This window comes from Pseudoliparis swirei, chromosome 20, assembly GCF_029220125.1.
Source record: "Pseudoliparis swirei isolate HS2019 ecotype Mariana Trench chromosome 20, NWPU_hadal_v1, whole genome shotgun sequence".
NCBI lineage: Eukaryota > Metazoa > Chordata > Actinopteri > Perciformes > Liparidae > Pseudoliparis > Pseudoliparis swirei.
Genome location: NC_079407.1, coordinates 1,748,832 through 1,772,736, shown reverse-complemented (window position 1 = coordinate 1,772,736; position 23,905 = coordinate 1,748,832). Strand labels below are relative to the sequence as shown.

General features: G+C 46.9%; 1 protein-coding gene across 3 annotated transcripts; it reads right to left on the bottom strand.

Annotated features, from left to right (window-relative positions):
* Nucleotides 1-9,265: 9,265 nt before the first annotated feature.
* On the bottom strand, nt 9,266-22,030 carry zbtb44 (zinc finger and BTB domain containing 44). Of its 3 annotated transcripts, none has more exons than XM_056442102.1 (6): nt 21,796-22,030; nt 17,613-18,695; nt 16,468-16,552; nt 15,565-15,716; nt 14,361-14,661; nt 9,266-12,628 (listed from the first exon to the last, which is right to left on the bottom strand). In XM_056442102.1, the coding sequence occupies exons 2-6, from the start codon at nt 18,655-18,657 to the stop codon at nt 12,196-12,198; spliced, it is 2,016 nt and encodes a 671-aa protein (XP_056298077.1). In that variant the 5' UTR covers nt 18,658-18,695; nt 21,796-22,030; the 3' UTR covers nt 9,266-12,195. The 3 variants fall into 3 exon arrangements, with proteins under 3 accessions (XP_056298077.1, XP_056298076.1, XP_056298078.1); XM_056442101.1 differs by having other exon boundaries at nt 21,635-22,029; XM_056442103.1 differs by having other exon boundaries at nt 12,508-12,628; nt 14,578-14,661; nt 21,635-22,022.
* Between the last annotated feature and the right edge of the window lie 1,875 nt (nt 22,031-23,905).

Genomic DNA, 23,905 nt, shown 5'->3' with positions numbered 1-23,905 from the left:
TTTCGAAGTTGTAAGGTTTTACAACGACGGGAAGATAACATTCATTTTTATGACTTTGTCTGTTTGCGTCTGTGGATTTTAAAGTCCTCTTTTGCATATGTAAACATAACATTTAATAAAACCTGTAGCACAGTAACTCCTCCCCTCAGTGGTGAAGGTCCTGAGGCGTTCAGGTCAGCTGGGAGATATAACCCTCCAGCCGGTCCTGGTCTTCCCCGGGGTCTCCTCCCATTGGACGAGCCTGGAAAACCTCTAAAGGTCAGAACCACCTCAGCTGACTCCAAGTCCACATGTTGAGTAAACCCCCAGGACCAGCTCTAACACATAAAGCATGGACTTCTATACAACCAGAGGAGTCGCCCCCTGGTGGTCAGGAGAGAGAATGCAGCTTTAACACATGAAGCATGGACTTCTATACAACAAGAGGAGTCGCCCCCTGGTGGTCAGGAGAGAGAATGCAGCTTTAACACATGAAGCATAGACTTATATACCACCAGAGGAGTCGCCCCCTGGTGGTCAGGAGAGAGAATGCAGCTTTAACACATGAAGCATAGACTTCTATACAACCAGAGGAGTCGCCCCCTGGTGGTCAGGAGAGAGAATGCAGCTCTAACACATAAAGCATGGACTTCTATACCACCAGAGGGGTCGCCCCCTGGTGGTCAGGAGAGAGAATGCAGCTTTAACACATGAAGCATAGACTTCTATACAACCAGAGGAGTCGCCCCCTGGTGGTCAGGAGAGAGAATGCAGCGTTAACACATGAAGCATAGACTTCTATACAACCAGAGGAGCCCCCTGGTGGTCAGGAGAGAGAATGCAGCTTTAACACATGAAGCATAGACTTCTATACAACCAGAGGAGCCCCCTGGTGGTCAGGAGAGAGAATGCAGCTTTAACACATGAAGCAGAGACTTCTATACAACCAGAGGAGCCCCCTGGTGGTCAGGAGAGAGAATGCAGCTTTAACACATGAAGCATATACTTCTATACAACCAGAGGAGTCACCCACTGGTGGTCAGGAGAGAGAATGCAGCTTTAACACATGAAGCATATACTTCTATACAACCAGAGGAGTCTCCCACTGGTGGTCAGGAGAGAGAATGCAGCTTTAACACATGAAGCATAGACTTCTATACAACCATATGAGTCTACCCCTGGTGGTCAGGAGAGAGAATGCAGCTTTAACACATGAAGCATAGACTTATATACAACCAGAGGAGTCGCCCCCTGGTGGTCGGGAGAGAGAATGCAGCTTTAACACATGAAGCATAGACTTCTATACAACGAGAGGAGTCGCCCCCTTGTGGTCAGGAGAGAGAATGCAGCTTTAACACATGAAGCATAGACTTCTATACAACCAGAGGAGTCGCCCCCTGGTGGTCAGGAGAGATAATGCAGCTTTAACACATGAAGCATAGACTTCTATACAACCAGAGGAGTCTCCCCCTGGTGGTCAGGAGAGAGAATGTAGCTTTAACACATGAAGCATAGACTTAATTTATACACATGAATTCATCTTTTATTTTATACGGTAAAACTTTGTGCATTAACATTTTATTGACAAATGAATCATGACATCAACTGATGACTTTCTCAGGAAATAGAAAGCCGTTAGAGAACTGTGGGTTGACCGCACACACACTCACACACACACACACACACACACACACTCACACTCACACTCACAAACACACTCACACTCACACACACACACACACACTCACACCTGGACCTCATTCAACAAGTTCAGGAGCTTTTCTAATTGTATAGTAAATAAAGTTTGTTGGTTTTCTGACGTTTCTGTTTCAGTTTGATAGTTTCATGTTTTATTGACTCCTTGTTTGTTCTGGTGGGTCATGTGACGTGTGACTCTGTGTGTAGTTCAAGTCTTTTGTTTGTGTTGGTAGAGAACGGAGGAAACCACCCGGCTCACACTACTGCACATGTAGAATATATAATCTATGAGTAGAACTTGACCTTTAATGCAGATTAAACGATCATTATTCCTGTTCCGCCGTGTTGACTCGAGGTGGAGCAGCTGGCGTGACGCGGCGCTCCTCTTATCGACTCTCAACGGATAAAAGTCAACAAAAGAACTGGTGAAGTTCACCAGGAAGTCTGACGCACCGCCTGAACGCCCCACAGGAAGTCACCGGTTCATTCACTGCGTACTTATTTACAATGTACTGACCACCAGGGGGCGACTCCTCTGGGTGTATAGAAGTCTATATAAATGACTCTGATTCAGTGACGTGGTGATTAAACACTTTTTATTTCTGGTTCTTTTAACAAAGTTTTATTTTTCAAAAAAAGTTTAAAAACATTTCAAATGCAGAAATCAGATTAATTTTCATGTTTTCCCCCCAAACATGTTTTTATTACATATTTGTATTTCAGTTATTCCTTCTTCTTGATCAACGTCATCAGTCAGCTCCTGTTGGAGGTGAAGAACAACGAGCGGCAGCGCCCCCTGGTAGCGCTCTGCTGAAACTGCAGCTCAATGTATGAGGAGTTTATTAATTGTGAAAGAAGTTCTGGTGCCAGAAGAAAAGAGAAACAGAAGAGTAATAATTCTAAAATATAAAATAAATAATAGAAATGAAGTAAATATAGTTTCAGATTTTTTTTTATTGAAAAAAGTAAATAACGACAAAATAGTAAAGTTATAACGTATATAAGAAGTAATATTAACACCAGTAACTCATAGAAACTCAAATATATCAGTAAAATTGTGCTCTAATTATGTTGATAATATTGAAAAGGTTTGCACATAATATATTTCAATTTATTACTGGACATCATATATTAAATGTAATATTGTACATAATATATTGAAATGTAATATATTTCATATAATATATTAAATACAATATTGTTAATACTATCTTTAAATGTCTTGGTGTACATAATATATTTAATTAAAATATTGCTTATAATATATTTAAATAATATATTGCTGATAATATATCTAAATATAATATTGCTTATTATATATTAAATGTAATAATGCATAAAATACTTTAAAATGTTATATTGCAGATAATTTATTTTATATGATATTGCACGTATTATATTAAATGTAATATTTGATACAATATAGGACATTTAATATTGTACATTATATCGGAAATGTAATATTGCACACAATATATTTAATATATTATTGCACATGATGTATTTAATATAATATAGCACATAATACATTAAATGTAACATTGCACATATTATTTTTAAATGTAATATTCCACATAATATATATTGAATATAATATTGCACATCATGTATTAAATATAATATTGCACACATAATCTATATTTTAATGTAATATTTTGTGCTTATTGTTTTCATATCTGTGGTCAGTGAGACTTTGTTCCCCAAATAATTAAAAGGTTAATTTAGTTTAATTCTAGTTCGTTTACATCATCTGTGTTTGTTGGGAATAAATAAAGACACATAAATGTGGATTCATGATGATAAAAACATAATTAGTTTGTATATATTGTAATTAATTGATCTAAAATGATATTTTACCTTTGATTATTAAACCTGGGCTGAAGTCTAGAAAAAGAAAACCTCAAACCTAAAAACTAACTCTGAGTTTCACTCCTCACATCCGTCAGCCGAGTAAAACAGGAAATCACGTTAACAACAGATACATAAAACATTTCTATAACCACAATATGATTGGCTGTTCGTAGACGTGTAGTTTGTGAGCTGACCACCAGAGGCGCCATTCAGGCGTCACGCCGCTCCTCCACTAGAGGGCAGTGTGGGACCGCTCAGCAACGACAGGGAGAGTCAAACAGAGCCACGCAGAACCTCAGGGAACACACAGAACCAGGCCTCAGCCAGAGGGGGAGGAGCCTCAGCCTCTGGCTGAAGAAGGCAGGGTGCACCTGGACAGGTGTCCAGTTCATCTACGCCGCTCGTGTAGAGACGGACCGCCATCCACACGCCGAGGGGCGGCTTCCAGGCTGTGGACTGTGGGAGGAACCCGGAGAACCCAGAGGACCCAGAGGACCCGGAGGACCCGGAGAACTAAGAGGACCCGGAGAGCCCAGAGGACCCGGAGAACCCAGAGGACCCAGAGGACCCGGAGGACCCGGAGAACCAGGAGGACCCGGAGAACCTGGAGAACCCGGAGAACTAAGAGGACCCGGAGAACCAGGAGGACCCGGAGAACCCAGAGGACCCGGAGGACCCGGAGAACCCAGAGGACCCAGAGGACCTGGAGAACCAGGAGGACCCGGAGAACTAAGAGGACCCGGAGAACCCAGAGGACCCGGAGGACCCGGAGAACCCAGAGGACCCAGAGGACCCGGAGGACCCGGAGAACCAGGAGGACCCGGAGAGCCTGGAGAACCCGGAGAACTAAGAGTACCCGGAGAACCCAGAGGACCCGGAGGTCCCGGAGAACCCAGAGGACCCAGAGGACCCGGAGAACCAGGAGGACCCGGAGAACTAAGAGGACCCGGAGAAACCAGAGGACCCGGAGGACCCGGAGGACCCGGAGAACCCAGAGGACCCAGAGGACCCGGAGAACCAGGAGGACCCGGAGAACCTGGAGAACCCGGAGAACTAAGAGGACCCGGAGAACCCAGAGGACCCGGAGGACCCGGAGAACCCAGAGGACCCAGAGGACCCGGAGAACCAGGAGGACCCGGAGAACCTGGAGAACCCGGAGAACTAAGAGGACCCGGAGAACCCGGAGAACCAGGAGGACCCGGAGGACCCGGAGAACCCAGAGGACCCGGAGAACCCGGAGAACCAGGAGGACCCAGAGAACCCAGAGGACCCGGAGAACCAGGAGAACCAGGAGGACCCGGAGGACCCGGAGAACCCGGAGAACCCAGAGGACCCGGAGAACCAGGAGGACCTGGAGAACCCGGAGAACCCGGAGAACCAGGAGGACCCCGAGGACCCAGAGAACCCGGAGAACCCAGAGGACCCGGAGGACCCGGAGAACCAGGAGGACCTGGAGAACCCGGAGAACCCGGAGAACCAGGAGGACCCGGAGGACCCGGAGGACCCGGAGAACCCAGAGGACCCGGAGAACCAGGAGGACCTGGAGAACCCGGAGAACCCGGAGAACCAGGAGAACCAGGAGGACCCGGAGAACCCGGAGGACCCAGAGAACCCGGAGAACCCAGAGGACCCGGAGGACCCGGAGAACCAGGAGGACCTGGAGAACCCGGAGAACCCGGAGGACCCGGAGGACCCGGAGGACCAGGAGAACCCGGAGAACCAGGAGGACCCGGAGGACCCGGAGAACCCGGAGAACCAGGAGGACCCGGAGGACCCGGAGAACCAGGAGAACCCGGAGAACCAGGAGGACCCGGAGAACCAGGAGGACCCGGAGGACCCGGAGGACCCTCATCTCAGGGCAGCTCACTCGCTCTTTCTTGGTAATCCTCGCGCTCCGTCACACGAGAGACGAATACTTTGGATTCTCCGGCGGGTCTGGATGACGAGTTCTGCTGAGTGGGAAAATATAAATGTTTACTCAGATCGGATCGGCACCAAAGAACCGAGGAATACACATCGGTACGCCGACGCTCGATCGCTGGGGAGACGCGGACATCGACCCCGACGAACCACCAGGGGGCGACTCCTCTGGTTGTATAGAAGTCTCTGCTTCATGAGTTAGAGCTGCATTCTCTCTCCTGACCACCAGGGGGCAACTCCTCTGGTTGTATAGAAGTCTCTGCTTCATGAGTTAGAGCTGCATTCTCACTCCTGACCACCAGGGGGCTTGCTTTGGGGGCGGGGCTACCAGGTGATTGACAGGTCTCTACGCCGCGGCTTCTTTCCACTTCGTCTCCGGCTGATAGAAATATTGTCGAGTGAGACGTCAGACTTTAGCCGAGGAGCCGGACCTGAAGGCCCTCGTGAAGCCCGGTGGCCCCGGGGCCCGCCGCTCTTCACCCTCCTCCATCTTCGTCTTCGCTCTGCAGCTGCCTGGCGACGCGCCGCCTCTTAAATGTCAGGCGGAGGTTCTGAGGAGCGTCCGTGCTTTACGAGGTCGACCCGCCGGCGCTCCTCGGCTCAGCCTGATTCACGAGGGGGGGGGGGGGTTCTGCTGTCAACCGGTTCCAACCAGAACACAACTGTTTTATGAGAGTTCAGAGTAACGTGATGTGTGTGTGTGTGGGGGACTCGTCGGTTCTCCTCGTCTTTTTACCAGGAGGATTTCACGACGCTGCATTCCTCCGGGCTGCTGCCTTATATGGGCGTTCAGCACCGGGCCGAGCGCCTGCTCGCCGGGTCCTCATCCGGTCCTCATGGGGTCTTCATGAGGTCCTCATCCAGTCCTCATGGGGTCCTCACCCGATCCTCATGGGGTCCTCATCCGGTCCTCATCCGGTCCTCATGGGGTCCTCATGAGGTCCTCATCCAGTCCTCATGGGGTCCTCATCTGGTCCTCATGGGGTCCTCACCCGATCCTCATGGGGTCCTCATCCAGTCCTCATGGGGTCCTCATGGGGTCCTCATCCGGTCCTCATGGGGTCCTCATCCGGTCCTCATGGGGTCCTCATCCAGTCCTCATGGGGTCCTCATCCAGTCCTCATGGGGTCCTTATGGTGTCCTCATGGGGTCCTTATGGGGTCCTCGTGGGGTCTTCATGGGGTCCTCATCGGGTCCTCATGGGGTCCTCATCAGGTCCTCATGGGGTCCTCAGCAGGTCCTCACCAGGTCCTCAGCAGGTCCTCAGGGGGTCCTCATGGAGGAGAACAGAAGAGCATCATCCAGAATGCTCGTTGGAGCTGGGTCACGTGACCTCTCAGTGACCTCTCAGTGACCCCCCCCCCCCCCCCCCACACACACACACACACACACACAGCTTCCCACCAGCCACAGAAGCACCTGTCGGAGCCGCTGCAGGTCCACACAGGTGAGCAAACCAAGCGGCGCCGGGCCCCGATGAAGAAGAAGAGGAATGTTTAACCTTCTGTGCAGACGGCCCCTTACAGAAGGAAAAGACAAAAAGGCTTCACAAGCCACGCCGACGTAAACATGAGACGGCAAGAGTCCTCAACGACGACATCATGCTGTATAGAAGAAGACGAGAAACTAGAGACTGAGACATAAGCTCGTGTTTACAATGTTTACTGAGGGAATACATCAAGAGAAGTAGAGTCACTATAGAGACTTCTATACAACCAGAGGAGCCCCCTGGTGGTCAGGAGAGAGAATGCAGCTTCAACACATGAAGCATAGACTTCTATACAACCAGAGGAGTCGCCCCCTGGTGGTCAGGAGAGAGAATGCAGCTTCAACACATGAAGCATAGACTTCTATACAACCAGAGGAGTCGCCCCCTGGTGGTCAGGAGAGAATGCAGCTTTAACACATGAAGCATAGACTTCTATACAACCAGAGGAGCCCCCTGGTGGTCAGGAGAGAGAATGCAGCTTTAACACATGAAGCATAGACTTCTATACAACCAGAGGAGCCACCTGGTGGTCAGGAGAGAGAATGCAGCTTTAACACATGAAGCATAGACTTCTATACAACCAGAGGAGTCTCCTGGTGGTCAGGAGAGAGAATGCAGCTTTAACACATGAAGCATAGACTTCTATACAACCAGAGGAGCCACCTGGTGGTCAGGAGAGAGAATGCAGCTTTAACACATGAAGCATAGACTCGAGTGTTATGACACATTTTTCAGAAGCTAAACTTTGTATCTTTTCGTTCCTGTCGAGTTCGAAACAACGAAAAGTTAGAAGTGGAAACATCGTGATCACAGGAGACGAGTCTCCATCTGAGACTAAACACTGCAGGCTGAGCACGGAGGACTTAACTGCCCCCGCCTGAACCACACACACACACACACACACACACACACACACACACACACACACACACACACACACACACACACACACACACACGCACACACACACACACACACACTGACGGGAACTCGCCGAGCGGCTTCAGATTCTTTTTAAAACAAGAAGTCGGTGACCAGCCGGCAGGACGTCGGCTTCTGTGTGACAGGAAGTAGAAACAACACCACAGCAGGTCAACGGGTCGTCACGGCAACAGAGACGAGCATCAAATGGTGATTTTGTTATGCTAGCTGAAACAGTGGAGCCCCCGGTGGACACACATGGCGGTGCAGCCCCCGGTGGACACACATGGCGGTGCAGCCCCCGGTGGACACATGTGCCAAGCTTTTCTGCGGATTCCAAAAAATCCCAATGAATCTGGCCCGGGATGTGATTTGTGGAATATTCCATTGAATCCGACCCTCCATTGATTGGGAATGTATGACACACGTATTAGTCATGCGCTGTGTTTTATTTTTCCTGGCAGTGAGGCTCACCGCGGCTTATTATCTCTCTCTCTTTCTCTCTGACTGGATCCAGTAGTTCTCGGTTCCCCCTCCGGCCGCCGCTCTTCCACCAGATAAGCCGCCCGAATGTAAACAAGCCACGGACGCGTCTGCAAACACATTTTTTTGGGGGCCGCGCAGTAAAAAAAGTTTACGAGGAATCGGAGTCAGAGGCCTCCGGGGTTGCGCAACGGCGTGGCGGGGGAGGCGGGGCATGCGCGATGCGTTCAGGCTCCCGGTAACTCGATGCACCTGACAGATACACCTCGTGGTAGCCAAGTGAGATTTATTCCTGCGACGATACGGAACGCGGGAAAAATACGACGAGGCGCTCGAGGAATGTTTAAAAGAAAAACGCGAGACAACAACTCTCCTCTCTGGCTCCGCGGCCCTCAGACGGGTCGACGAGGCCAAGAGCCACAGTCTGGCTCCTCGGCGTGGAACCGGCTCCGGTGTCGTCGGTCTGTCCTCTTCCCCCGAACACTTCCAGTAAAACCAAAACAAAACAAAGAGAGCTGGTAACGAAACACAGATTTAGAATCCCCCCCCGGACACGTTGACATGCTCCTTCCACTCGGGATGAAATGATTAAAAGAAAGAAAGAGGCCAAATATTTCAGATTATTTAGATTCACTCAAGTCCTCCAGACGCTAATTTATACCTCGTAATCCTCACGTGGCCCGTAAACGTTTCTGTGTGGCTACGCATGACAAGCAGCTCTGGTTGTATAGAAGTCTGTTTCATGTGTTAAAGCTGCATTCTCTCTCCTGACCACCAGGGGGCGACTCCTCTGGTTGTATAGAAGTCTATGCTTCAAAAGGTTGATACATAGTTGGTAAGATATATGAAGTAGAATATGTCTGCTTCTAGTAGAGCGTTAATGTTAAACTTCTGTGTTAAATAAGAAATTAAACAACAAAAAGACAAGTTTCTTTTTTTATTTACATTTTTTTATACTTTTACAAAAACAACTCTATTATAATAACAGGACTGCAAAGCCAGAACACGAGCAAAGATCCATAAAACAACCACGGCGACCTCTGGAGCGCGGCGCGACCTCGGCCAGTAAAACCTCCAGAAACCACGGGAGGAACATCTGGGCTGCCGAACACGGCACCAAACACACGGCACAACATCCGCCTCCCCAGGAGCCTGCAGCATGACGAGTATGCAACATAGTACGAGTGTGTGTATATATATACACACACACACCCCCCCCCCCTTCACACGCTGTTCTATTCACATTTAACAAGAATATACAAAGATGCCATGAAACCATCATACAAAAAGTCACCAAAAATATAGATATGCCGTTATGAAGAGCTACCGTGTGTTTTCATCTTTCCCTACTTTGAATAAACCGGGAGGAGGACTGGAAAACATACACAACATCAAAGTGTACATTGAAGAAGGCGTGTCCCGTATAACAATAAGATATAAAACAATAGAAACATTGCACTGGTAAGAAGAGACTGGAGAGGAGAGAGTAGAGAAAGAGAAGCGGCATGCTTTACCATCAGAGCTACGACTGGATGGGGAACCATAAGACCGCGACAGAGGGCGACACCCACTGAAGACACGCCCCCTCGCCGGAGGAAACTAACGAAAAGAACCGGCCGTTTGATTCCCGCTTCGTTCCTTCAAATCACATTTAAACTCAATTATATTCTTTTTTTAATATATATATATATATATACACACACACACACATATATTTAATTCACTATTCCAAAGACAAAATGAACTCTTAAAACAACACCTGTCCATTTATTGCACAACCATCGGTTCACAAAAATATTTTGGGCACTTTTGCGTTCAAAAAAACAAAAACAAACTGAACAGCAGCATTTCTCATAAAAAAGTTGTTCGCGAACAGACGACACGATGAAAAGCAACGACCTAGAAATGGAGAATAGAAAACTCTTCTTCTTGTTTTTTAGTTTTGATATTGTGCAACTAGTTATCAGGTCTGTGTACTAAGGCGAGCCTCTGAAACAGCGTTACTGTCTCTTTAAGGGACAGAACAGCAGGACCCTCTGCTAACCAGCACGGACCCGTCACAACGTTACTGTCTCTTTAAGGGGCGGAGCATCAGGACCCTCTGCTAACCAGCACGGACCCGTCACAACGTTACTGTCTCTTTAAGGGGCGGAGCATCAGGACCCTCTGCTAACCAGCACGGACCCGTCACAACGTTACTGTCTCTTTAAGGGGCGGAGCTAACCAGCACGGACCCCGTAGCTTCTCTTTCTATGATGTGCAGTTACTGATTGCCATGGCAACTCCCCGACGAGAGAGAACATTTGGTCCTGTAGGGAATTTATTATTTTAAAGCGTGATTAGTAGCCGGATAAAAAACTAGAGTTTTTTAAAAAGGGGACAAATTGGCACGTTTTTGGACGCAGGGTTATTAAGACAAGAATGATTAATATTGACGCCCTCGCCACAAACATATATTAATCTTCACATTTACAATCAACCCTGTGTGAGGTCTGACATGGAGCTTCCTTACGGGGGGGGGGGGGGAAACAAATAAACAAAGTCAGTCAGTAGCATTCAACTCGTAGGTTATTACCACGGGCGTCATTATCTTCTCAGAAATACAGGCACAACAATTAAAAACATGTTGTTGACAACAACAACGGACTGGAGATGGAAACTTGACCCCCAAAGATAAAATAAAAAACACTGTGCTCAATCAGTTCATACGGCGAAACGACGAGCGCTCTTCTTACACTATATAAACACACACACACACGTGTGTGTGTGCTCAGACTCACAGTATTTCTGCTGCTCCTAAAGCAGCGTGGTCATGTGACTTCCTGTCTGCCATCACACACAGCAGTCACAGTCCGGTTGCATCACTTCCTGCTTCCCCCGGGCTGCAGGCCGTCATACCAGAAAAAAGAATTTTAAAAAGAGGGGGATTTATTTGTTTGGAAATGTAGCCCCGCCCCCTTTTGTAACAAGTTATGTAACTCAAATTAAAACCAGGATACAGCTGGTTGATCCCCACATCAACACGTCCCATGAGACACATTGGAGTCTTTTGTTTTTGCTTTCGTTGAATTTGGAAAACAAAAAGCTGAAAATGTTAGTTTTACTCGAAGTTTGAATGAAAATAAAATATATATTTTTTTTTTAAAGGCCGGAAAACTTCAAACGATGTTTACGGGAATACTCAATATAATTTCAAGTTTTTCATTTAAAAGAATTTAAAAAATAAATGTACTGTTCATATAGATGAAAACAAATGCACACAGACACACAAACCAACACACAGCATTCAAATAGCAACGACAGCACAAGCGACGCAGTGAGATCACATGGAGCCGTTTAGAGCTTCATCACGACCAATGAAACACCAGGAGGCGGGGCTTGATCTCGAGCTCAGTTTGCAAAGTCAAGACCTCCTCGTCTCCTCATTCCTCGTCTCCTCATCACTGTTTTAAAAAAGCCTACAAACAGGACTTCATTTCAGGCACTTTCCAAAACAAGTCGGGCGAACTCGGCGAGGCTTTTGGATTCGATGCGTTCAGGTCACGTGGGAAAAAATAAAATAAAAAGTAATGAAATAAAATAAAAATACTAAGTAATAAAATAATAAAAAATACAATGTAATACACAAAATAAAATACAATGCAATATTAAAAATAAAATGCAACGTAATACTTCCAAATTTTTTTTTTAAAATCACTTCAAAAAGAAAAATATTGAAGAAAAAAAATATCATTTACTTTCTGGAGGTGATAAGTGCATCTGTGTGTGTGTGTGTGTGCCTGTAAGTGTGTGTGTGTGTGTGTGTGTCTGCCTGTAAGTGTGTGTGTGTGTGTCGTCAGGCTTCAATCGACGAGTTACTCGATGGTGATGGAAGTCGTCTCCTTGGCACGTTGCTCCTCTTCCTCCTGCTCCTCCTCTTCCTCCTGCTGCTCCTCCTCCTCCTCCTCCTCCTCCTCAAACACCTCCGGGGACACGCCTGCCACGCAGTCGTCCACCTTGGTTCCCCCCGTGACGGCAGCGGCCTTCTTGAGGGCGTCCAGCGGGTCGGGCGAGAGGAAGCCGCCGGGCGAAGCATCACAGTTGTGCGTGGAGGAGGAGACCTGGGAGATGAGGGGCATGTGGGCGGAGCCAGAGGAGGAGGAGGCGGCGGCGGCGCAGGAGGAGGAGGAGGCGCTGCTGCTGCCTGGGTACACGGGGTGGTGCTCCGCCTCCTCCAGCTCGTACTGGACCCCCAGCGCCTCCTCCTCCTCCTGCACCTGGCTCAGGTAGTCGGGCACGAGGAAATCACTAAGGAGACGGAGACAAGGGGGCGGAGCTTAGCGGCCTTTCTTCAGCCAACTGGGCAACTTTTAAAATACATGTTACATTCCCACAAAACATCTTCAAGTATTTATACACTGATTACACAATAAATACACAATAGTTACGCTAACGACATGCGTGTCCATCAACTATTTAGACATTTTAAAAAAAGGCTAAAACTTATTTTATATTTCACACTAGTTTTAATTTCTTAACATCAACTTTATTACTAGTATTATTACTATTGTCCTGTTTGAATCTCAATTATTTATTTTATTTTTTTGTTTCTTGTGCCTCTTTTAAAAATTAAATATATATTGATTTGTTTCACCTTCGGCTGCATTGTAAGTTATTATATAAATAATGCTTATTATTATTATTGAATTAAGAACTTTCATAAGGCTTAATACTTGTTTTTTTAATTCGTGAAAGTCACTTAAAAGTTTTATGAGCCAAAAGATGAATAAAGAAACGTATTGTTTTAAATATTCAAGGCATTAAATATAAAGAAAGGACACGAGTCATTATTTCTTTGGGTAGATTAAGGATGATTATTCGAAACAAGCTTTGTGTCTCCTGTAGTCACGTAATAATTCTGTAATCTAAACATTTAAATCACAAGGATGGAAAATCCCAAAGTTTTCCTGTAATGAGTCCAGCAGCTGACCGGAGGCTCGTTAAAGTGTAATTGGTGCGTTGGGATGTTTCCATGATACCAACACATCTTTTATTAAAGCCCAGATCACGTGACTAACACACACAGGTGTGTACAACCTCTTTAAAATGAGAGTTCAGAGCTGCGGATCAGAACAAACGGTTAACAGATAACAACGTGAAGGAGTCGAGAGAGCGTTACGGTGTGTACACCTTTAAGGGAGTCGGCCCCGGAGCCGCCAGTTGATTAACAAGTGGAATTAAAACGAATAAAAAGCTTTTCTGTGCCCGCTTCAGAAAGAAACTAAATGATTTAAGTGTGAATACAAAGCAACAAGCGCGACGACGACTTCTCAAACATCGTGGATCCGTTATCGTTTCTTTGTGTTGTTTAAGTAACGGTTACACATGTCGGGAAATGAGCCTTTTTACGTACTTCTCAACAGTCAGGTGAGAAGATTGATATCCTTCATGACATGTGTTGGCGGATATGAAGCTATAGTTAGCTTAGCATAAGGCTAGCCTAGCTACATTTAAAAAGGTAATAAAATACGCCTGCCGGCACCATTGAAGCTCAGCGACCACGGCGTTATACATCACGTTGTGACTGAAGCGGAAAGGGGCGGTCACATGTCTGGTTGGTGTCTTCTGATTGGACGAAAGCGCTACAGCAGAAGTTTTGACGTACGAAGAAAGCCAATCGTTTTGTTTGGTTACTTAAACAAACGAGCTACAGCGTTTACATCGGTGAGCTCTAGAAGACTTTGAACCAGCCGTTTCTAGACTTAATGCTAAGCTACGCTAACTGGCTCTTTGATCCCGCTACATGTTTAAACAATCAGTCTTCTCACCCAAAGTCAACCTTTCCCTTTGAATACATTTAAACAGTCAAATGCTTCCGGAACATTTGATTTGTGCTTTGAAAGAACAATTATACACAAAAACAGTCAAGATCGATTGTTCTTTTAAAACGGTCAAATAAGGTGATTTTCTGATCCAGGTGAGATCTGAGTAAATGATGGGGGGGGGGGGGGGGTGAAATCAACGCCCTCGGACTCCTCACCTGCTCTGGAAGTAGTTTGCTAGCTCGGACGCCTCGTGGTTCAGACTCCTCAGGTGTACAATTAAATTGCCAGAGTTGGTGAACATGGCCCCGCACGTTTTGCACTCGTAAATCCGCGGCTTGTGGATTATGTGGCGGGAGACCCTCATGTGGTGCTTATATTCCCCGAAGGACGTGAACGTGGCGCTACAAATCTGGCACCGGAAACAGCGTTTACCTTCGTGCTTCAGCCGATGCATCTTTAGGGAGTAGGCCCGTGTGAACTTTTTCCCACAGCGGTCACACTGGAAAGGCTTAATGCCTGGTGGGGACACAAGAACAACCGGTCAGCACGCCACATAGTTGTTGTTGTTTTCACGTGCTCCTCGCCAACGACAGAACACTGGGCACGGTCCGACCGGGAGAGGACAGGTGGATGCTAAGCTAACCAAGCTAGGAGGCTACGCCACTACCCAGCATGCAGTAGTGGCGTGCTGGGGGGTGACGTCGTGATGTCGGAGGTCAAAGAGGCGGAGCTTGTTTACCTCGTGACGGTGTCGGACATTTCTATCCGACCAGAGGAATCTTTGTTGTTTACGTTCCGCGTGACGCCAATTAAAAGAAAAAGTGTTGTTTGTTTTGTTTTGTTACAAACAGGCTGCAACTTTATTTAAAATGACAATAAACGATCTGATTTCCCAAATCTTTTATCGATATAACTTACTAAAATTAATAAAACAGCTGAAACGGCTTCTTTGGAAAACAAACCGCTCTCGGGACTCCTTTTATTATTATTATTATTATAGGACTCCTTTACTATGACTGATACGACATCGATACCCCCCAAAATCCTGAAGCAGGATATATATATTTATATTTAAACATTAGCCACCACGAGCCCAGAACAACCCGAATCTCCAATCTGACGTCTGTCAAGTTGCATTGTGGGTAATGGTGTTTTCGGACAAAAATAAGATAACGCACTATTTGAAACATAACTTCATGAGAATTTGCATAATACCCGTTTGATGTTTTGATATTGGAGTCTGTGGTTACATCATCTGTTACCTGTTGGTAGCCAACAGGACGTTAGCAATTTAACACTACATTTAAAAAAAATCTAAATCTAGCCTCAGATTATTAGGCCCCGCCCCCTTAATATATAACTGTTTTAGGTGCGAGTGGATGAATACTTGTGTGCGACCTGCGTTCTCTCGCTGCTCACCAGAGTGGATGAGCATGTGCTGCTTCAGGTTCTGAATGCGCGTGAATCGGACTCCGCAGGTCGGACACTGGAAGGGCCGGTCGGGTCCGTTGGTGCCGGGTCGGGCTGAGGGGCTGATGTAGAGGTGGTACGGGTACTGGATCCCCTCCAGCCTGAAACATGGGAACGGAAGCGTCAACACAGGAAGCAGGGACTTCTATACAACCAGAGTCGCCCCCTGGTGGTCAGGAGAGAGAATGCAGCTTTAACACATGAAGCATAGACTTCTATACAACCAGAGGAGTCGCCCCCTGGTGGTCAGGAGAGAGAATGCAGCTTTAACACATGAAGCAAAGACTTCTATACAACCAGAGTCACCCCCTGGTGGCCAGGAGAGAGAATGCAGCTTCTTTTTCCAAATCTGGCAAGTATTTGTCATTTTTATATTTTATAGATGCTTGAATAACACACAAGTAAAAGGTATTTAAACTGATCAGGTTTCTCTTTATAAACTATTTCAAATTAACTTTTATAAAACGTTTGACATAAGAATGAAATTGAACCTCTTCTTGTGTCTGCCTGGAGCTGCGTGTCCACGTGAGGCGTCTTAGAGTTGTGTTTGGCTCCTAATATTTTTATTAAGTATTATCTACAAAGAAAATGCCCCTCAAACTCTCTCCTCCCTCAGCTGGTTGGATCTGGAGAAGGAAGCACCTGACTAATGTCAGACAGGCGCTTTAATTAAAATGCGTGAGAACATTTGTTGTTCGCGAGTCGTGGCGTCAGATTGTGAAACGTTGACAGATGTTGTCAGACGCTGGTGTCTGGAGGCGTTCAGGGCCCCCCCGTTACCCCGACGCCCACAATGAGGATGCAAGCGGGCGCGGCTCAGACAGCCGGACGAGTGGGAACACAACGCCGTACCTCTCGTCGTCCTCGCCGTGGCCCCCGGCGCTGGCGGCGCTCTGCATCGACGGCAGCCCCTCCGACACGCCCTCGTCCATCGACCCTGAGGGGGGGAGAAAACTCATGGTGGACGGGGGTCTTTCAGGGTTAATCCAATATTTTAAAAAAAAAAACTCTGCTGGATTCTTGTCAACGCTTTATGGGGGAATAACTGACGAGTGTTTCCACTTTCTTTTTATTTACAGCAGGAAAGAAAAAAGGTTTCAAGGTTCGGGCCGCCAGACAATAAAAACTTTCCACGGAGAACAAACGCGGCTCTCAGCCGGAGCGCCACGCCGACCTGCACTCAATAGGACATCTGATGCTTTTATTCTGAAAGAGACAATATGTCCAATAAGCTGTTTACACGCGTCACGGAAATAAACATTCCTGTTTGCAGATCAGCGTCGGAGCTCCTCTCACGCTTCAGACCGCTGCTCCGTCCTGTTCATGGACTTGTTGACGGGAGGTTTCTCTGCTCCTCGGGACGTAAAGTCAAAGACAACAGCTCTGAGACGCTTTGACTGAACTTCAGGAAGTGACACCAGAGCAGAGGCTCCAACATGGTTATACTTCCGTCGTTAGACACAAGGAGCTTTTATTATGTAGCCTGCATTGGAAACACTTGAGGATGAAGTTGGATATATATAGATTATATCGTTTATACATTTTTGTAAAGAAAATTATCAAAATAATTCAACTTTTTAATGGTTTACGTCACAATAGAACATGTCTCCACTCCAGAATAACTCTTTTATCATATCATAACAATAAACAAGTTATTCTGGAGTTGAGACGTGTTCTAGTTCTCTCCTTGTAGTCATGATAGTTCGGTTTTGAGGAGCGGGGCTTTTATTTTGGAAGGAAAGACGAGAAGGAGCGGGGCTTTTATTTTAGAGGGAAAGCCGACGAGGAGCAAGGCTTTTATTTTGGAGGGTAAGACGACGACGAGGTGTGCTTTTATTTTGGCGGGAAAAATGACAATAAGCATAAACTTCATAATAAATAGTCATTTCTAGGAGACGGATAAAGATCTCACCGGCTTTGAAAATGACAAGAGCTCGCGAGACAATATAACCGCTCGCCGAGCTCCGATTGGCCGCAGCGCGAGGAGGCGGGCTCACCTATGGAGGAGGACTGGGGGCTGATGAGCAGCTCCTCGTGGCCCGGCGGCTCGCTGCCCGGCACGGTCTGCTGGTCGCTCAGCGAGCTCTGGGAGGCGCCGACGGGCTGCGAGGCCTCCTGCGCCTCCTCGTCGCTGAGCCGCTCCACCTTCACGCGCACGTCCTCCTCCTCCTCCGGCGCCGCCGCCGCCGCCTTGGAGCTCTCGCACGTCAGGAAGTCTCCGAGCCGCCGCCGCCGCCCGCCCGCCGCCTCCGAGGCCCCGCCCGGCTCCGAGCGCCGCGGGCTCTCCGGGAGCTTCGACTTGTCCGAGTGGAACCGGCGGTCGATGCCGAACGGGAACGTCCACGGGAAGGCCAGCGCCGACTCGGCGAGCGGGGCGCCGCCGCCGTCCGAGAACGACGGGTCGGGGATCTGCGGCGAGGTGGCGACCATCTGCGCCGTGCACTTGAGCGGGCTCTCCGGCGACGCCATCGCGGAGAAGCTCTTGCGCTTGCGGCGCGACTCGCGGCACACGGGCACGTTGCGCTCCATCACGCTGCAGTCGGACGACACGGGCGACACGCTGCCGTCCGGCGGCGCCAGGCCGCAGTGCGCCGCCGCGCTCTCCGGCGCCGACACGTGCGGCTTGTCCGCCGCGTCGGCGCCGCCGCCGCTCCACAGGATGCTCGACTTCATGAACTCGGAACACGTGCTGGCGACGGCGAACATCTGCATGTAGCTGGCGGCGGCCAGGACGTCGATGATGTTCTCCGTGCTGATGGCGAGCGTGGACGTGTAGGCGTACTCCAGCAGCGGCGCGAAGCCGCTCACCGTCACGTGGTGAAGGTCCAGCACGAACTTGTCCTCCTCGTCCGGCCGGCCCACCAGCTGCGAGCGGAAGAAGTCGCTGCAGCACGCCAGCACCACCTTGTGGGCGAGGAACAGCTTGTCCTGGACGCGCACCGTCACGTCGCACAGGTGGCCCTGGCTGCGCAGCGCGTTCAGCTTGTCCAGCACCTCCTGGCTGTGGGAGGCGGAGCTATGGGTGAAGGTCTTGACCCCCATGGTGGAGTCAGGGCAGGGCCGCGGACAGGAAACCAGTCCTGCAGAGAGAAGACATGTGGAAAGAATAGACTGTGTAAGTGTCGCCCCCTGGTGGCCAGGAGAGAGAATGCAGCTTTAACACATGAAGCATAGAATACTATCATCTATATATATATATATGTATGTGTACACTGACACCCCCAATAACTAAGGATAGGTCAAAAGCAAAATTTAAATAAATTGATAAGTGTAAATCTAAATAATAAAATATATATAAATAAATAAATGGTATAGATTAATATATATAAAAATAAATATTAGTACATATAAATATGTATCGTTCGCAATAAACAAAATACTGACAATAGTGGGGGAAAGGGGCGTGGCCCTAAACGTGTAGTTTTACTATGTTTACGTGACGTAAACAAGTGCCCACGCGCTGTAAACCGGTAACCGGGGGCTCGAGGTCCTCGTGCACACAGGAGAGCCGCAGCTCGTGCTCGGGGCCCGTGGGAAGAAACACGCCGGACAAACATGTGAACCTGCAACAACAAGCAGTTTGTCAGAAAGCTAGCGCATCAAGTCAGCGAGCGGACGACAAGCACATCCGGTTTAAACTGTCAGAATAAAAGAGCGGGTAAATTATACATCTATCATTTACTCTAAACCGTTATCTTGTAAGAATTCCTGAGGTTTATATTTGTTTTTCTTTCCACTTTAGTAGCAGATTTATAAAACCACTCCAGTAATATAATATATATATAAATATATATACACTACCGTTCAAAAGTTTAGGATCACCCAGACAATTTCGTGTTTTCCATGAAAACTCACACTTATTTATCAAATGAGTTGCAAAATGTATAGAAAATATAGTCAAAACATTGACAAGGTTAGAAATAATCATTTGTATTTGAAGTATTAATTTTTTTCTTCAAACTTTGCTTTCGTCAAAGAATGCTCCTTTTGCAGCAATTCCAGCATTGCAGACCTTTGTCATTCTAGCTGTTAATTTGTTGAGGAAATCTGTTGACATGTCACCCCACGCTTCCTGAAGCACCTCCACAAGTTGGATTGGCTTGATGGGCACTTCTTGAGGACCATACGGTCAAGCTGCTCCCACAACAGCTCAATGGTTGAGATCTGGTGACTGGCCACTCCATTACAGACAGCAAGCTGCCTGCTTCTTCCCTCAAGAGTTCTTGCACAATGTGGAGGTGTGCTTTGGGTCATTGTCCTGTTGGAGGAGGACATTGGCTCCAATCAAGCGCTGCCCACAGGGTATGGCATGGCGTTGCAAAATGGAGTGATAGCCTTCCTTATTTAAAATCCCTTTTACCTGGTACAAATCTCCCACTTTACCAGCACCAAAGCAGCCCCAGACCATCACATGACCTCCACCATGCTTGACAGATGGTGTCAGGCACTCTTCCAGCAAGGACAGATACAGGAGAACATTCCTGCCGACGGCTATGAGGCTCTACAACAGTTCACCTCTTGCCAGATCACCCTAACCCTTCTTATATTTTGTGTTTTTTATTTTATTTTTATTTTTATTTTTTATTCTTGTGTTGCTGCTACTGGCTCGACAAATTTCCCCTTGGGGATTAATAAAGTATATTTCTATTCTATTCTATTCTTTTCACCTGTTCTGCGTGTCACAAATGTTCTTCTGTGTGATCCAAACACCTCAAACTTGGATTCATCTGTCCAGAACACCTTTTTCCAATCTTCCTCTGTCCAATGCCTGTGTTCTTTTGCCCATACCAATCTTTTCTTTTTATTGGCCAGTCTCAGATATGGCTTTTCCTTTGCCACTCTGCCTAGAAGGCCAGCATCCCGGAGTCGCCTCTTCACTGTCGACGTTGACACTGGCGTTTTGCGGGTACCATTTAAAGAAGCTGCCAGTTGAGGACCTGTGAGGCGTCTATTTCTCAAACGAGAGACTCTAATGTACTTGTCTTCTTGCTGAGTTGTGCACCGGGGCCTCCCACTTCTCTTTCTGCTCTGGTTAGAGCCCGTTTGTGCTGTTCTCTGAAGGGAGTAGTACACACCGCTATTGGAAATTTTCAGTTTCTTTGCAATTTCTCGCATGGAATAGCCTTCATTTCTAAGAACAAGAATAGACTGGCGAGTTTCACAGGAAAGTTCTTTTTTTCTGGCCATTTTGAGTCTTATCGAACCGACAAATGTGATGCTCCAGATTACCAACTAGCTCAAAGGAAGGCCAGTTTTATAGCTTCTCTCATCAGCAAAACAGTTTTCAGCTGTGCTAACATAATTGCACAAGGGTTTTCAAGGGTTTTCTAATCAGACATTAGTCTTCTAAGGCGATTAGCAAACACAATGTACCATTAGAACACTGGAGTGATAGTTGATGGAAATGGGCCTCTATACACCTCTGGAGATATTTCATTAGAAACCAGACGTTTCACCTAGAATAGTCATTTACCACATTAACAATGTAGAGAGTGTATTTCTGATTGATTTAATGTTATCTTCATTGAAAAAAACAATGCTTTTCTTTGAAAAATAAGGACATTTCTAAGTGATCCCAAACTTTTGAACAGTAGTGTATATCTGCAGTGTTTATGGATTTCTTTTATTGTCGTTTGTTATACTTGTTTTTAACTTGTTTCTTAATACATTTTGTTTCCATTACCCTATTATGCTGTAAATCATTTAAATATCCCACTGCTGGACTAATAAAAATGTTTAACTTGTCAATAAAGAAAACAATAATGTCAATATGGACGTAGGAGAACAAATAATTATTCCGCACTCTTTTATTTTGAAGCCGAATTAGCCACATTTCCGGTTTGACCGCGGAAACGTCGTCGCAGGAAGCTAACAGCCGTTAGCGCCGAAGCTAACGAACCGACAACGTTCCTTTTCCTCTACAGACACCTGTGCGACGAGGTAGCCGAATTAAAGCACACCCGGCCGCGGTAACGGTCACCTCCCCTCCCCCTCCACCGCCACGCGGGGCGGCTGTTACCTTCCGGAGGACGAGGCCCGCGGGGCCGACGAGGGGCCTCGGGATGCGAGCAGCTCCGACAGCGGTGCGCTCCCCTCTGCCGCGCCGCCCCGATCACTCACATTCCCCGCGCGTCCCGGGCCGTTCGTCCGCCTGCGAGCCGCGAACGGAACGAGACTCACGGTCGACTTTCCGCCGGCGGTAACGATCCCATCACAACGGGTTGAAGCGCAACGTTTCCCCGAGATGCTTGTTGTTCATTCCTTTGTGCTTCGCCCTCCCTCCTCCTCTTCTTCTTTTTCGTCTCCTTCTTCTGCGCTGTATTTGTCCGCCCACAATGCACCGCGCACCTCTCTCGGTGCTGTACAGTAAGAAACCGGAAGTGTCAAAAGGTTCTCTAAAGAGGTTATGGCCGAGGATGTGTTTTTATTTTACGAACATGTTATATTTCGATTATTTAGCTGTGACAGAACATTTTAGTAAATGTATTTATTATTTTTGCCAACTTCTATATTCATAAGTCTAAGTTTACAAGCCCTAAACCTGGTGTGTGTGTGTGTGTGTGTGTGTGTGTGTGTGTGTGTGTGTGTGTGTGTGTGTGTGTGTGTGTGTGTGTGTGTGTGTGTGTGTGTGTGTGTGTGTGTGTGTGTGTGTGTGTGTGTGTGTGTGTATATCTGTCTGTTTTTAAGATCTATGGCTTCTCCCTGGCTTGTGAGTTTAAATGTATTTTGTCGTTTATTATGTGCAATAAAATAAATAAACACGTACAACCACATCTCAGGAGTTTCCACTGTTTATAATAATTAGCATTAATCTGATCACAACTTATTGGCTTTCTTTTCTTCATATTAACATCTGAATATTTTGTATGCACTTTATATTTATTGGTGTATTTAACTTTTTCTATTTTTGTTTACTATATTTATTTCCTTCTCTTTTTGTGTTCTGTTTCGCAATGGCGTCAGTAATATTTATTTTAACTTAATAATCGTATTTTTATTATATGTTTTTATTTGTATTCTGTATTTTATATATGCTGCTAGGGTGCGACAGCCCTATTGAAATCTATAACCCATAATGGTTTTCAAATCTATTGATTTGAGAATAAACCCCCGACTGACGTTGATAATATAATATGATCTATAAGTCACTTTGTATGTTTTTATGATATTATTTTGTCTTATTCAGCCCAGAATCTATGAGTGAGAAGTTATTCCAACGATGGTGAGAATGAACCAGGATTATGCAAAGTGATGTCTATGCTTCATGTGTTAAAGCTGCACTCTCTCTCTGATGACCACCAGGGGGCGACTCCTCTGGTTGTATAGAAGTCTATGTTTCATGTGTTAAAGCTGCATTCTCTCTCCTGACCACCAGGGGGAGACTCCTCTGGTTGTATAGAAGTCTATGCTTCATGTGTTAGAGCTGCATTCTCTCTCCTGACCACCAGGGGGCGACTCCTCTGGTTGTATAGAAGTCTATGCTGCATGTGTTAGAGCTGCATTCTCTCTCCTGACCACCAGGGGGCGACTCCTCTGGTTGTATAAAAGTCTATACTTCATGTGTTAAAGCTGCATTCTCTCTCCTGCCCACCAGGGGGAGACTCCTCTGGTTGTATAGAAGTCTATGCTTCATGTGTTAAAGCTGCACTCTCTCTCTGCTGACCACCAGGGGGCGACTCCTCTGGTTGTATAGAAGTCTATGTTTCATGTGTTAAAGCTGCATTCTCTCTCCTGACCACTAGGGGGAGACTCCTCTGGTTGTATAGAAGTCTATGCTTCATGTGTTAAAGCTGCATTCTCTCTCCTGACCACCAGGGGGTGACTCCTGGTTGTATAGAAGTATATGCTTCATGTGTTAAAGCTGCATTCTCTCTCCTGACCACCAGGGGGCGACTCCTCTGGTTGTATAGAAGTCTATGTTTCATGTGTTAAAGCTGCATTCTCTCTCCTGACCACCAGGGGGTGACTCCTCTGGTTGTATAGAAGTCTATGCTTCATGTGTTAAAGCTGCATTCTCTCTCCTGACCACCAGGGGGTGACTCCTGGTTGTATAGAAGTCTATGCTTCATGTGTTAAAGCTGCATTCTCTCTCCTGACCACCAGGGGGAGACTCCTCTGGTTGTATAGAAGTCTATGTTTCATGTGTTAAAGCTGCATTCTCTCTCCTGACCACCAGGGGGAGACTCATCTGGTTGTATAGAAGTCTATGCTTCATGTGTTAAAGCTGCATTCTCTCTCCTGACCACCAGGGGGTGACTCATGGTTGTATAGAAGTATTTGCTTCATGTGC